Consider the following 15475-nt stretch of genomic DNA (forward strand, 5'->3'; position numbering starts at 1 on the left):
GTGTGTGTGTGTGTGTGTGTGAGACAGAGAGAGAGAGAGCGCGTGTGTGTCTGTGGTGCTCAGTCCGCTATCAGATAAGTGGCACGGAGTTCAAACTCCATCCTCAGAGGAGTTATTCCAGCCACACAGGGCTTTTTGTTCAGCCGGAATAACAGTGCACTCGACACAACGCGTCTCTGTTCAGAAACGATTAGCATGCAGATTCACACCATTCCTCTGAACATAGCATGCCCTTTTGTCCTCCTCAACACAGAGAGCATAACGTTCAAGAAATCCTCGCTCCTTCACACAATAATACGTACGCTCCATATTGCTAATTACAGACGAGCAATGAATTAGCCCGTATGCCTCATCTTGTTTTTTCTCCTTCTTCTTCTTCTTCTTCTTCTGTTCTATAATACATTCCGCTCAAAATCAGTTTACGGACTGTGTTCAAACTTGATCAACTTTATCATCTTTGAAAAATATTTCAGATTAAAGGTCGAAACTTTCCCAATCAAACCGACCGACAAACTTTATTGATGATATCATAACGACCAATCAGCAGCTTCGGGTAAAGGCACATACTTCTGGATGCGTTTCATTGCACATTTTAATAGTCTGATGTTTATCACTTAGCAAGTTATTCTGATTAAAGCTGTTATCAGATTTCAGGATTTGAGCCCAGTAATCAGGTAATTCAATGTGATGAGCGTAACAAGTAGTATTTAGTGCTGTGCCATTTGTTTTTAAGGTAGAAGTGCCTTAATGGAGTAAGGGTTTTGGATGCTCTAACTACTACTAGTAGTTTCTTCGATCCATCTTCCCATTCTCTCTTCTTCCTTCCTTCATCTTTATATTCTAGCTTCCTTCCTTCTCACTTTCTCTTTCCTTCCTCCCTCCCTTGCTCTTTTTCCTTCATTCATCTCTAACTATCTTCTTACTTTCCTTCATCCTTATATTCTAGCTTCCATCCTTCTCCCTTTCTCCTTCCTTCCTTCCTTCCTTCCTTCCTCTCGAGCATTCTTCCTTCATTCCTCTCTTGCTTCATTTCTTTCTTCGTTCCTTCCTTTTTTCCTCCCTTCCTTCCTCTCTCTTCTTTCTTCATTCCTCTGTAGCTTCCTTCCTGTCGTGTTTCTTCATTGCACTCTATCTTCCCTGCATCATTCATTCATACGTTAGTTTATTCCTTCCTTCCTTCCTTCATTGTTCCTTACCCCTAGCTCCTTCCTTCCTTCATTTCTTTCATTCCTTCATTCCTTGTTAACTTCCTATCTTCCTTCCTTTCTTTCAGTGCCTTTAAAGCACAGCATTTCCTCCGGTTGTTACTGCTCTCGAGCCACTTACACTTTCTGAATTCAGATTAATGATGAGTGATGGAGTCTTCATGGCTTGTTGAAATGAAGTCTACTACCCACTGTACGGAGTGTTACACACTTGAGCTCCAGCTCCTACGCCTTATAAACACCTCACTGCTGGGGCGAGAAATAGTCTGCGATCAACAAATATCCAGCTAGCAGCAGTGCACGGTCTTACTCTGCTGTTGTCTCACGTCACCATTTTATTCTGTCTCTTATCACATGGATGAGCTGAACCGTAATGCTGTCACTGCCAGATTGCTCAGCTCTCTCTAACTCACTCCTGGACCTGACAATACCACTTAAACATGTTTATCATTATTTACTCTTTGTTCATCGTGTGCAATTGTAATTTAAAAAAAATAATAATATTGTAATATTTACAATAGTTTGGGTTATTATTTCAGCATTTATACTATACTATTTATATTATACCATGCAGGGTGTGAGCAACACTTGCCAGATCTTCCTGCAGCTCCTTTAATGTTACTGTAGGTCTCTTGGCAGCCTGCCTGATAAGTTTTCTTCTTGTCCTTTCGTCAATTTTGGAGGGACGTCCTGTTCTTGGCAATGTCACTCTGATGTTCCAATTTCACCACTTGTTGACGATGGCCTTCACAGTGTTCCATGGTACATCTAATGTTTTGGAAATTCTTTTGTACCCCCTCTCCTCCAAGATGTTGAGAAAACCCTACAGAAACAGCTGATCTTTACTTGGAGTTAATATTGATGACAGGTGTATGGTAATTACTTTTGAACACGAGTGTGAATGTGTGAATGAGCGCAGTCACATGATCCGTTATAAAAGGTTATATCCTGCAATTTTAACGAAGGTGTGTAGACTTTTTTTTTTTTTTTTTTTAAATATCCACTGGATGTCCATGTTTCTGTTTTCTAAACAGCATTACTGTATTCCAGAGGAATGTTCTCTGTGCCGTTGATGCTTGAGCATGGTCAACCTTCGCTATAGCTGGAAAATGTGCCAAAAATGAGAGGGAGTGAATATTAGGTGCACCTCTGACAGGCTGTAGCTGTCCCATGAGTTTCGTACAAGCAGGCTCATAGGGTAATTAACCTATGAGCATTGATAGGAATGGAAATGAACTCGGTCCAGCGACCGAGAGACACAATTTTTTTTTTTCTGGTCTTTATTTGGTTTGTGAAAGTGAGTTCATTTATTACACTCTGGGCTTTAACAATTTGCAGTTTGTCACAAGTATTTATTTTGTTTTACCTAGCCTAACAGGCTCAAACTTTATCATTTGTAGATGTGTACTGTGTTTTATTATTATTAAAAAAAAAAAAAAAGAAGCTTTAGTTGTCATCTGTTTTGTCTCCGTACCGATGTTATGTTATTGTGGAGAGGTGTGAATTGTTTGCCCAGCACGGGGCTCATACCCCTCCCCTTTCCCATCACCCTGCTCACCAGCAGCTAAACACAGAGTCACAGTACTCTACACACAGAAACCCAACAGTGTCCTGACTAATCTCATAACAGACTTGTGGCTATAAAATAATTCATTATTTATACTGATCGATAATCATTATAAATAATATCCGATAAGTCAGTTTCCATTCTGTCGGCGGAATGGGACAGCGGTGTACTGTGAGAAAGGGTTTTAAACCTGTCAATTTATTATCAAGCTGTTATTGCCTCAGCGACAGATTTGACCTGGTTACCCAAACATTCCATCAGAGAAAGAGGTTCATTCGAGCACTTCAACAATAAATACAGTTTATTAAGAGTGTATTATAGGTATCTATCCTGATTTTAGTGTGTTTTTTTTGTTGTTGTTGTTTTAGAACTTTAGAGGTTCAATAAATTTACATTTGAAAGATGCGTTAAATTGAAATGAATCTGGTTCTCAGCTCTGCACTCACACTGTAACACATTTTGTCTTTACATGTTGCTGAGTAAATGTGAGATTCTGTACAGAACAAAGGAAGTCATTGTGCGAGCCCGTGCTGTGTGAGATGGCTCCGGTCCGCACCGGAGTGTGTATATGTGTGTGTTTGTGTGGGCTGTAACAAGTTTTTGTCATCTCTGTGCAGGCATGAACGACTCGGACGTCAACCAGAACAAAAACCGTTCAAACAAAAGCGAGACGACGTCAGGCTCCGCCCCCATCGCCCCTCCCATCGCCCCTCCCAGCGCCGGGCAGACCAACCAGGCCGCCGGATATTGGCCACGCCCACACTTGGTCCGCCTTTTTTCCCGTGATGCCCCGGGACGAGAGGACAACACCTTCAAAGGGCGGCCGTCAGAGTCGGACGAACTTCACACCATCGAGGAAGCTGGAGGAGCCACGTCCGAAAACTCAGAGTGAAAGCATCAAACTCGACTCGTTCACTCGCTTCTTTCGCTCTTCGCACCCAACATGGCATCTTCAGGCTCAGCGGGACAGTCCGGCTTCAGACTCGGGCGCGGGAAGAAAAACCCAGGAGTGATGGATCAGATTGGAAAAATCTTTGGAGGAGATAAGAAGCGGAAGAGCAAGGTGAGGAGATGTGGGCTTTATTTAAAAAAAAAAAAAAAAGTAAATTAAAAAACAAAAACTTCATTTAACACTCCACAAAACAACTTTTTTTTTTTGGTTGGTTTTCCCTACAATGATGGAATGCTAATCCGATGTGTCCTGCTGAACTGATTTTCATTTTCATCGTTTTATCTCTGCTGTTGCTAAATTCGAATTTTTGTTGTTTATTTGTACGGTCAGTGTTGTACATGTGCTCACTGGGTGTGGTTTAGGAATCTAAACTAGAGCCACTGTAGCTATATCTGTTGGTGTCTGTAAAAAATATATATATATTTCCCCTTTTTTTTTTTTTTTTTTTTTTTTTTTTTTTGACTTAAGGTAATGGATGGACTTTTCTTCTTCTTTAAATAGCCTAAAAAACAGTTCTTTTTTTAATCCGTCAATTCTCTTTTGGCTCCTCGGTGACGATACGCTGATCACATCACCAACTTCCCATTCTCAGCTTTTTATCACTCAGTTCTCATGTTTGAATTTTTGTTTTATTGCTGTAAGATTGGAGTGGGACATGGTGTACATACTGGGCGTGGTTTAGCGATCTAAAGCTGGAGTCAGTGTTGTGCAGAACAGAACAGATTCATTTTTTTTAAATAACCTTTGAGAATGTGTCATCGCTTTGAGGGGGGGGGAAATCCTCCTGAGATATTAAGATCATAATTCTGTCTTAAGAGGAGAAATGAATTCATAGTTGTGATATGATGGATATTAAAAATACATATGCTAATTTTTTTTTTTTTACTTTTCCAAACTTTGCTTATTCATCCAACATCTTAATCTTTCTAATTCCCATTTTTATGAATATATATACATGTATATATACTCCTCTAATCTCATTATAACTCGGATCCTTATATGAAAGTGAACTTTTGAGTATCGTTTACATCTTGTGGCCTAAACTAGTTCCTCGTTTTGCCTTCTGGAGTTAGCTTTTTCTATTAAGGTTGTGAGGTCAATTAAAACGCTCAGCCTCGTGTCCTGTCTGAGAGTAGGCTGTATTCTTTTAGAGAGTCGCTTGTGTCCTTCATGGCTGCCAGAACTTTTGCTTTCGTTTGAGGAGCATGTTTCCAAGTGTGAGCCGTTAGCTGTCTGTCTCATCCTGAACATTTTCTGTACTTTTTTGATAAAGGAGTAGTTGGGTTTTTGTACAAACTTCCAGAAGTCATTCCTATGGTTACACTTAGCAGACTGTAGCTCAGTCAGAGCAGTGTAAGCATTTGTTAAGCTAAACGGCTAGTCAGACAACTCGCGCTTTGTTTAAAATGCTTCCCAATGAGAGCAGGTAGTAAATATAAAATATACCAGATCGAATCTAATGTCTAAATCCCAGTTTACACGGTTTACACACGATTTTCCAACAAAGTCACACGATTCTTTGGTCGTTAGCTGAGATCTTCAGTCGTAGAGCGCGTAATGTGACGTAAGCTTGAAAGCACACCGATATAAGGACGACGTAGGTTTACGCAAAACTCTCGGAACAGCTACCGATACAGAAGTAGCGACGGGGAAACGTAAAAACCAATCAAAACATGTTTATACACCGTCTAAAACCAGCTTTTTAGAATGCAAAACGTCCTACAGTGTTGGGTGCGATTCTCCTTAAAAATGCTAATCCTTACAAAAGCTAGCCTACACTCAACTAGCAAGGTCCAGCAGCAAGACCTTTTATATCCCAGCATTTTAAAAAGGACACATATATAAATCGTATTTTTCTTCACTGAGGTAAACCCTAATATATAAATGATATTTTCTGGAATATAAATGCTAACCGAGTTGCATTTCCGAACATTTCTTCATGCTAGTGGATGTCTTTTCTGATTGATTTGCACAATCCAAGACGCTGTAGTTACAAATGAAGCAGGTTTCATTAGTCGCTTGCGTTTTAGTGATCTTCATGCCGTCCAGTGATGATATGTAAGGACGTAATGTTGTTTTAAATTCCTAGTATGACGAACGTCCGATCCTCGGTGGTGTATTTTAATTAAAAAGGTACGACTGTTTCTGATTTCTTCATCACTTAAGTGTGCTGTCTTTTAAATATGCAACTCCTTGTGAGTATTTTGCATCTGAGCCGTTGCCACAAGCTGTCTTATTTCATCAGTTATCACGAAGGTATTTATTCAACCTGAGACAGGTCCGCCGATATTGATCTCTGGAAGCTTAAATGTCGAATAACAGATCCTATAAGCATGAAATTTTAGACAGCCAAAAATCAGTATTTTTTAATTAGGACAAAGTACTTTAGTATTTAACCAGAAAAATGGTGGAGTTAATATGATAATATGACAACTGATGCAATGCAAACCAAACGATATTGGTAGGAACAAATTCCCCAAGCGCTGTATTAACAAGTATATATCATTTTAGTATAAAATAAACACCAGCTATGTGTAGTTTACATTTACAACCTTTATCCCAGAGCTATAATTTTAAAGATCTGCAATTTGTCTGTGACTTATGGATTTCTAAATACAAATCTTTATATGGTTACACAAATTATATCACAATACTACAGTGCCAGATGTCAATATTGCAATATTACATTGCACAGAATAATAAAGTGTATATTTTTATGCGTACCATGAAGCAAGCAAAAGATTTATACTTTTAGCATTATCTAAAAATGCACCTATATTTTTTGGAATAATTCTGATAAAGATTATAGCTCATTTTAGTCATGTGCCAGTTATTGGTACAATATAGTGCGGGTTACACATACACAATATTATTATCATGGATGCCATCAGTGTTCTATTTCTGTGTAGGTTGCCTGTGTAGGCAGGATTTTTACACTCCCTAGATCAAGTCTGAGCAGCAAAAGAACTGTTATATAGTAAGGGTCCTTATTTGAAGGAGCAGGTGTCATGTGTACTTCTCCCAGATTCCGCAGTTTTGTGAACGCAGGAATTAACAAAAAATCAACGCAACTCCGCAATATTCGGAGGACCTTGCGATTTTTCAAAATGATAGCACAGATTTCGGCCAAGACGCGACATGTGACATCATCACAACGCCCATTCGGCCAAAGACGTCTTCGATTCATATGTGTCGGACATGCGCACAACGAAAAGGTCTCGTTTACCAACAAGCATCCCTGCGAAAAACAATTTTTCTGTAATTCGAGTAGTTTTCCGGTAAAAAAAAAAAAAAAAAAAAAACAAGAATTCCGCAAATTGCATCGCAGCAGAATCATCGCACACAAAGAACTGCTTGAAATACTGTACGGACTGCTTTTAACTGTAATGGCGTAATGTTTTAATAAACCTAACCCTAAGTTTAACTAGACAAGTGTCAACAAAAGCGCCCGTCTAGCTGAGAGATAATGGATACGATAATATCAGTAATCCTGATCGAATCTATAGTAATTATCACAATGGAAGCAGAAATGAGAAATATAAAGAGTAGTATGTCAATCAAATTCTTAGTAATGAAATCTGACCAATTCAGAGCATTGAACCATCAATGAAAAATCAAGCATGTATATTCAGATACATAAATTCGTTCATAAATTCCGATTCAGTAATTCAGCTTTCATATGGCGCATGCTTAAGTAGTCCTAATGAGAGCCTTTTTTTTAAATGATGAAATCGATTATAGACAAAATATTTATTCAGTATAACTTTTGCTTTTCTCGGTTTGTTTCACACTCAGTTCTGTTATTAAGGTTAAAGGTGTTTTTGTTGCACATTTATATGAGCTTCATTCCGAGAAAGTTTCTTTGGTTGGGTTTTTTGTTGCCAAACAGCGGTTCATGCCTTTTAAAACTGACTCTGTGTGTGTGTGTGTGTGTGTGTGTGTGTGTGTGTGTTTAGCCAACTGGTTTCATGTCTTCATTTTTAAATGTAATAAAATAAAATGTACACAATATTTGTATGATCCCAAAAATGTAGTCAGTCAGCTAAGACATGTTTGGTGTTTGAAGTTTGCTTCCTTAGTTGGAGCTAGGATGCTAGTGGAGCTAGCTAACACTCGTCTCTGGAGCTAGTTAAGCAAAACACCAAACATGTCTTAGCTTATTGTTTTCATTTGAGCTGAGTGGCACATTGTACCCTTTTTTTTTTCCTTTTTATTTTTTTTTGCTGTTGCCAAACTGTCGGTGTAATGCTGAGAAAATCAGGATGTTTAACCGAAACCAAAATCCACTGGCACTCAGGAAATGCAGTGTTTGAATGAAACGCCGTGATCCAAATGCATTTTGATTAAACACAACAGTTAGCATACTTTGCTATGGTACTGTTTTAAGATGTCCTTTTTTGTGCTGTAAAACACAAGCAGTACTTTGCAGTACTTAAAAAAAAAAAAAAAAAGCCTTAATTACTTAAGTACGGTTCATATATTATGGGATGTTTTATACATGTCATGTACTAGTATTTTAATGTCCAACTCTCTGCCTTTGTAATTCATTTCAAGTCCTAAAACCAGGTTTTAAAATTTTATTATTTTTTTGTTTGTTTGTTTGTTTGTTTTTTACTTGATTTTGTCATCTAATGCCTTTCACATTGGCTTTGTCCAAAACCACATATTATTCCCTACCTAGCAAACTACTATTTTCTAATCGTTTCTGAAAGCACAGTGAAGAATATCCAGTGCATTGAGAAATCCCATAATGCACTGCAACAGTTTACTAACTGAATCTATACCATACCGATCACTATATTGTGCATTTCGACAGTCGGCCATTTTGCAATCAAGTGTAATGCAACAGTGCATCGCAATGAGAAAGCGCCCTAGCAGATAGAAAATACTAATGCTCTGCGGTTTTTAAAGATGCCATGCGGCCTTCATTGACTACATAGTGCACAGCTTTGAGGGTGTGTAAAGATAACACATAATGCAGCTTGGCATTCAATGACTATATGTAGTGAATAAGAACTGTGGTTTTGGACACATCCAGCGTGGACTGACGATGATGCGATGTTTGAGATTATAACGCTTTATTAATGTGTGCTCCGGTTTACATTAACACACCTCACATGGATTATTGTGTTGATGGCACAGAGCTGAGCTGAGTGCCCTCTTTTTGTACATTTTGGAAGTATTAATCTCGTTCTTATAATGATTTATGTCTCCAATCTCCATTCTGTTCTAAGCTTTATGGTTATTTTTGCTTGATTAAACCAATTTAACAAAACCAGTTATAGTTTGTGTGTGTGTGTTTAATTCTGTTTCATCTAACACTAACATTTTGAGAAGCTTTGCTTCGAAATGTCATCCGTATAGCTCAGTGTCATGGTTTTTGGTTGTTCCCTTACTGGGGTAATCATCGAGAGCAAGCCATGTCAGTTACAGCTGATGGAGAATATGTGAAACGCCACACCGAGTCAAACATCCTGGAGCCATGCGGCAGCAATGCTATTGGTTGCGCAATAGTGTCATATAGTTAGTTATCATATGCAAATATTTTTCTAACGTGAGATGGCTGGTTTTGTTTGGGGATTGTCTATAATGTTAAATATTTAACTTTATGTAGAGATTTTCTTCACTGCTCATTCTACCTTTTGGGGAGTTTCTAATATGCTAGCTAGCTTTGTTTGGGGACACTCTTTTCCACTCTTAGCTTTGTGTGTAGTGTTCCTTGCTAATTTTGTTAGGAATATACACCGATCAGCCATAACATTAGAACCACTTGCCTAATATTGTGTAGGTCCCCCCCTTGTGCCACCAAAACAGCTCTGACCCATTGAGACATGGACTCCACAAGACCTCTGAAGGTGTGCTGTGGTATCTGGAACCAAGACGTTAGCTTTTAATCCTGTAAGGTGCGAGGTGGATCAGACTTGTTTGTCCAGAACATCCCATAGATGGTCGATTGGATTGAGAACTAGGGAATTTGGATGCCGAATCAACACCTTGAACTCTTTGTCATGTTCCTCAAACTGTTCCTGAACCATTTTTGCAGTGTAGCAGGACGCATTATCCTGCTGAAAGAGGCTAGGGATAGGTATTATGGAACACCGTTGCTGTGAAGCGGTGTACTTTGTTTGCAACAATGTTTAGGTAGGTGGTACGTGTCAAAATAACATCCACATGAATGCCAGGACCCAAGGTTTCCCAGCAGAACATTGAGCAGAGCAAGAGGGATGCTAATGATCAGAATATCTATGTGCTACAAAACAAATCTACGGCCATATTCACAAAAAAATTTAAGGCAAAAAGTGGCTCCTATCTGGCAGATTTAGGAAAAACTTAAAAATGGATGTCTTTATCCTTGTCTTTTTTCAGTCAAGATAAATTCACAATGCATAAAAGCAGCTCCAAAACCTCTGAAAACCTATCCTGTTATGTGACCATGACCGAATCCCAGGCTAAACGGCTGCTGGTGGCGTTTAATGGTGCAGTCAAGTTTGTATGTCTAAAGTATTTAACAATAAACTTTTATGAAAAGGTAACTGCTAGAAGCAATGCAGTACCACTAGAGATTAAGGTTTTGACTACTCCTATGTCTACACACCCATGTGTAAATTGTTATGCAGCGCTAATGAACAGTGAATATCAACTACTGCTCAATTCCCTCTCCAAAATGATCATCATCCAATGGTTCAATCTGTTTTCTTTTAAAGGTTCACAAACTATAAAGCTGTGGTTGCTCTTAAGCAGAGTTTGCTACATAAACTGATCTATTTAAATGTAAATTCAATTAAAATGCATTCACTGATATACAATGTGACATACATTAAAATTAGTCATACATGTTACATGTATGTGATTAGTTTCATTTTTGTTTTCATGTATGAAATCCGATAGCATGGTGGTTCAGGAGGTAGCGATTCCACCTCACAGTTCCAGGGTTTGAGCCTGAGTTCGTGTTACTGTCTGTCTGGTTTTCTGTTCTCCTTGTGTCTGTGTGGGTTTCTTCCAGGTTCTCCAGTTTCTCTGCACCTCCTAAAAACATGGCGGTACATGGATTGGCAAAGCTAAATTGCCTCAAGGTGTAAATTTGTGTATGTACGGTGCTCTGTAATGGTCTGGTGTCCCTCCCAGAGTGTATTCTCGCATCATGTCCAGTGTTCCCGGAATGGGTTCCAGATCCATCTGGACACTGACCAGGATGAACCACTTTGGAACCATCTTACTGTCATGTGCACTACAATAAATTAGTGTCCAAATGATGCACACAGGATACCCATAATGCACCTGATGTAGTGAATAGGGTGTGGCACATCCAGAGTGGTAGTTTTTATGTAGCCTATACAGTGAGTAGTTAATACGTTTATTTTACAAGACACACTTTATGGAAATAACATCACACTCAGATTCAGGTTGTAAGAGAAGCACAACATACTTCTAAAAGTATGATCTTCACAACACATGATTGTGGAAGTGTATCATGGCATAAACAAAGGGGATTTCTGAGAACCTCAGAGAAGGTGTTGTTGATGATCATCAAGCTGGAAAAGGTTACAAAAGCATCTCTAAAGAGTTTGGACTCCACCAATCCACAGTCAGACAGATTGTACACAAATGGAGGGAATTCAAAACCACTGTTAGCCTCCCCAGGAGTGGAGACCAACAAAGGTCACAAAGGAACCCAGGGTAACCTCTAAGCAACTAAAGGCCCGTCCCACATTGGCTAATGTTAATGTTCACCATCAGTCCACCATCAGGAGAACACTGAACAACAGTGCTCTCCAAAAAAAGAACATTGTTGCCCTTCTGCAGTTTGCTAAAGATCACGTGGACAAGCCAGAACGCTATTGGAAAAATGTTTTGTGTACATATGAGACCAAAATAGAAGTTTTTGGTTATGCTTGGAGAAAGGAAAACACTGAATTCCTGCATAAGACCCTTTTCAAACCTGTGAAACATGGTGGTGGTAGTATCATGGTTTGGACCCGTTTTGCTGCATCTGGGCCATGATGGCTTGCCATCACTGATGGAACAATGAATTTTGAATTATACCAGCGAACTGTAAAAGAAAATGTCAGGACATCTGTCCGTGAACTGAATCTCGAAAGCAAGTGATGTTGTTTTATGCCATATGTATACAGATATATAGAAAATTCTAAAGGGTTCACAAAATTTCAAGCACCACTGTACATTCCTGTACTAAATTATATGTTATAAACAGAATGGCGTTGCCTAGAAATGACAAATTTGGTGTACTATATAATATTTGGTACACACTTTAGTATGGTAGTATGTTTGAGAGCTTGACCAGAGCTCTCTATGTCCATTTGAACGTCCTACCAACAGGTCAGAATTCGGGAGTGGGTTCTCTGTCCATCTCCACATGGGTTTTCTTCAGCTACTCTGGTTCGCACCCATCTCCTAATAACGTGCAGATAGGTAGGCAAGCTTAGTGTGTGTGCAGTGCATTGGTGTCACAGTCAGGGTGTATTCCTGGTTCATGCTCTGTCTAAAACTAAAGAAGCAAACTTCAGACATCAAACATGTTTTGTCTGACTGACTGACTACGTTTGGGCTAAAGGGGACAAAATGTTCATTTTTGGCCAGGTTTTTCCTCTAAGGTGAGTATTTGTTGGGCAATGTTGAGGTCTGTTGGGTACTGGTGTGCTCATCAGAGTGTGTGTGTGTACACTCAGGTGCTGGATCAGCAGGAGTCATCGATCTCTTTGCCTCCAGAGCTGAGCTGAAGATTAAATCAAATTCTCAGAAGAATGAAATTCTAACTTGAGGTCCAAGAGTCTTTACCGTGCTACCAAGACCAGTTTCAATCATCAGACCCTAATTCCATTTTGTCAAAATATATTTCTCGAAAGAGATTCCATAACTCTTCATTAACTCCTCTATGGTGTGCTCCGATTGGCTGGGAACAGGAGGGACAATAGTAAGCTGACAACGAAACTAACTAGCTTAATTTAATAATAAAAATAGATTTTTTAATGAATTTCAGCTGTGAAATTTATTTCTCTTATATATATATATATATATATATATATATATATATATATATATATATATATATATATATATATTTAGAGCTGTATAGTATGAATGGAGAGGATTTTGAGAGGATGAGCAAGTTTGAACCTTAATGTGTTAAAACATAACCGCTGAGTCTGAGATGTCCTCGCTGTTTCATCAGCGCTCCCAAAATACACCACTGATTGGCCTCTAATGTGTGTTATTGTGCGAGAGGTGGATGGGTGTGAGTTCTGTACAGAGGCAATTAGAGTGATTCAGTGTGAGACCGCCAATGCTTCAAAGCACTCTCTCCCATGCTAATGAGAGCCTAAACAGCAAAATAACAGTGTGAGAGAAAAGGACACGGTCGCCTGACAATTCAAGGCAGTATCACACAGCCCCTATAATTATTACATTACACACACAACTGCGATTGGGCACTTTCCATTTATATGCATATACCTTTCATTTTGTTTCAGGCTTTTTTTATGGTCACCATACTCTTCCTGTTTCGGGTCATGGCTCTTTCCATTCAACACACACTTCCTGACTCGTTTCAGGGCTCTTTATGGTCACCACACACTTCCTGACTCGTTTCAAGGCTCTTTATGGTCACCACACACTTACTGACACGTTTTGGGGCTCTTTCTGGTTGCCACAAATACATCCTGATCTGTTTTGGGGCTCTTTCTGGTCGCCACATTCACTTCCTGACTCATTTCAGGGCTCTTTCTGGTCGCCACACACTTCCTGACTTGTTTCAGGGCTCTTTCTGGTCGCCACACACACTTCCTGACTCGTTTCACGGCTCTTTATGGTCACCACGCATACTTCCCGACTCATTTTGAGGCGCTTTCTGGTCCCTACACACATTTCCTGACACATTTCAGGGTTCTTTATGGTCACCATGGACACGTCCTGTCTCGTTTCAGGCGTCTTTCTTGTCACCACACACTTCCTGTCTCATTTCAGGGCTCTCTCTGATAAACAAACACACTTCTTGTCTTGGATTAGGGCTCTTTTTGGTGAATACATTCACTTCCTGTCTCATTTTAGGGCTCTTTCTGGCAACCTCATACTTACTAACCCTTTTTTGGTCACCAAACCCGCTTTGTCTCTCGTTTCATGGCTTTTTCTAGTCACCACACACTTCCTGTCTCATTTTAAGATGCGTTCTGGTCACTACACAATCTTCCTGTCTTGTTTCAGGGCTCTTTCCGTGGTGCTCTCTCTGTTTCCCCTCAGAGGTCAAGTCACTCGTCTCCTCGCCGCCGCACTGGTGGCGACAATGCTGTCGTTCACTTCTTCAGATCTATCGTAAGTGTCTCTGTCTTTTTCTCCATGTCTTTCTTTCCGTCTAACTAAAACAAACTAGACAAGTTTAATTATTGTATGCACCTCTGTCTCTCATTCTGACCACATTACCATTATAGTAATATTAATAAAAAGATTCACGTCAAGCTGTCTCTCTCATTCCATCTGTCTTCTGTATGTTTTTCTCTATATATGTCTGCTTTTGTTTTTAAATTTGTCTCTGTCCAATATACATTGTAGCCTACGTGTGTTTCTCTGTCTATCTCTGTATCTCAGAATATTCTTTTATTTCCTTATTAGTTTGCAAAAAAAAAAAAGAAGAAAATACTCCATAATGTAAGAGTATAAACATGTTTTGATAATGTATTAAAAATTGAAAAACTGAAATATCTCAGTTACGTACACTAAGTATTCAGAATCTTTGTCCTGATACTCAGGCACGTCCCATTTCCAGTCATTATACCTGACATGTTTCTAAATCTTGATTAAAGTTCACCTGTGGTAGACACACCTCTGTCTTTATAAAACCCCAAAGCTGACAGTGCGTCAAAATAAAAGACAAACCATGTACTCATACAAAACAAAATAGTAGATTTCTGAGTCACAGATGGGGAAGGGGAACCAGAAACAATCTGTAGAAGTCACTGGCTTCCTAAATTAAAAGTGTGCCACCACTGACACTGAGCAGATCTGAGCAAAGGTGTGGGAGAAGGATTTTAGTCAGGACGGTGGCCCAGAAACTGAAAGTCATTCTGACAGCAGAAAACCTGACAAAAAGACAAACATCTCTGTAGCACTCCACCAGTCAGGCACTTAAGGCAGAGTGGCCAGACAGAACCCAATTCTCAAGAAAAGACAAATGACGCTTCACAAAAGTCCTCTCAGGCCACTAGAAACATACATCTGTGGTGTGATGAAACCAATTATCATCTGGCCAATCCCATCCCTACGGTGTAGTACACTGGTGGGGGAATCATGCTGTGGGGATGTTTGTCAGCAGATGGATCTTGAAGGTTTGACACGATCAAGGAAAAATGAACAGCTCTAAGCACAGAGACACCCTTCAGCACTCGGTCTCAGACCTCAAGGGTCCAGCATCGGCAGCTTGGCGGTGCTTGAGATTTGAGCTCGACTTTTTTCGATCCATAGGACCAAGTTGAAGTTGTACCACTTCCTTGTACAATGTTGGACAGCCAATACCTAGACTCCCGAATGCATCCAACCTGACACAGCTTGAGACGTTCTCCATAGGAACAACCAAAGATCATGAAAAGATGTGCCAAGCTTCTAGCATAGATACCCAAGAAGAATTAGGCTGGCGAGGCGCTCTATTTTTAATACGTTTACAATGTAATGTAACAAACAAAATGCAGAAAATGTAAAGGGGTCTGAATTCTTCCTGAATGTACAGTGTCTGCTGTCTTTTCT

The 15475-nt window shown here is 39.5% G+C and overlaps 1 protein-coding gene across 3 annotated transcripts in view; it reads left to right on the forward strand.

Moving 5' to 3' along the window:
* Positions 1 to 15475, forward strand: part of mbpb (myelin basic protein b) — a 55116-nt gene that overhangs the window by 29286 nt on the left and 10355 nt on the right. For 2 of the 3 annotated variants that reach the window (XM_017495948.3, XM_017495949.3), the window contains exons 1-2: positions 3569 to 3835; positions 13943 to 14050. In XM_017495948.3, coding sequence (XP_017351437.1) covers positions 3716 to 3835; positions 13943 to 14050 — 228 coding nt within the window. In that variant the 5' untranslated portion in view covers positions 3569 to 3715. Of the gene's footprint in view, positions 1 to 3389; positions 3836 to 13942; positions 14051 to 15475 lie in introns of those variants that run through there. The other variant, XR_001815820.3, reaches the window with a different exon arrangement.

This window comes from Ictalurus punctatus, chromosome 20 (assembly GCF_001660625.3).
Source record: "Ictalurus punctatus breed USDA103 chromosome 20, Coco_2.0, whole genome shotgun sequence".
NCBI lineage: Eukaryota > Metazoa > Chordata > Actinopteri > Siluriformes > Ictaluridae > Ictalurus > Ictalurus punctatus.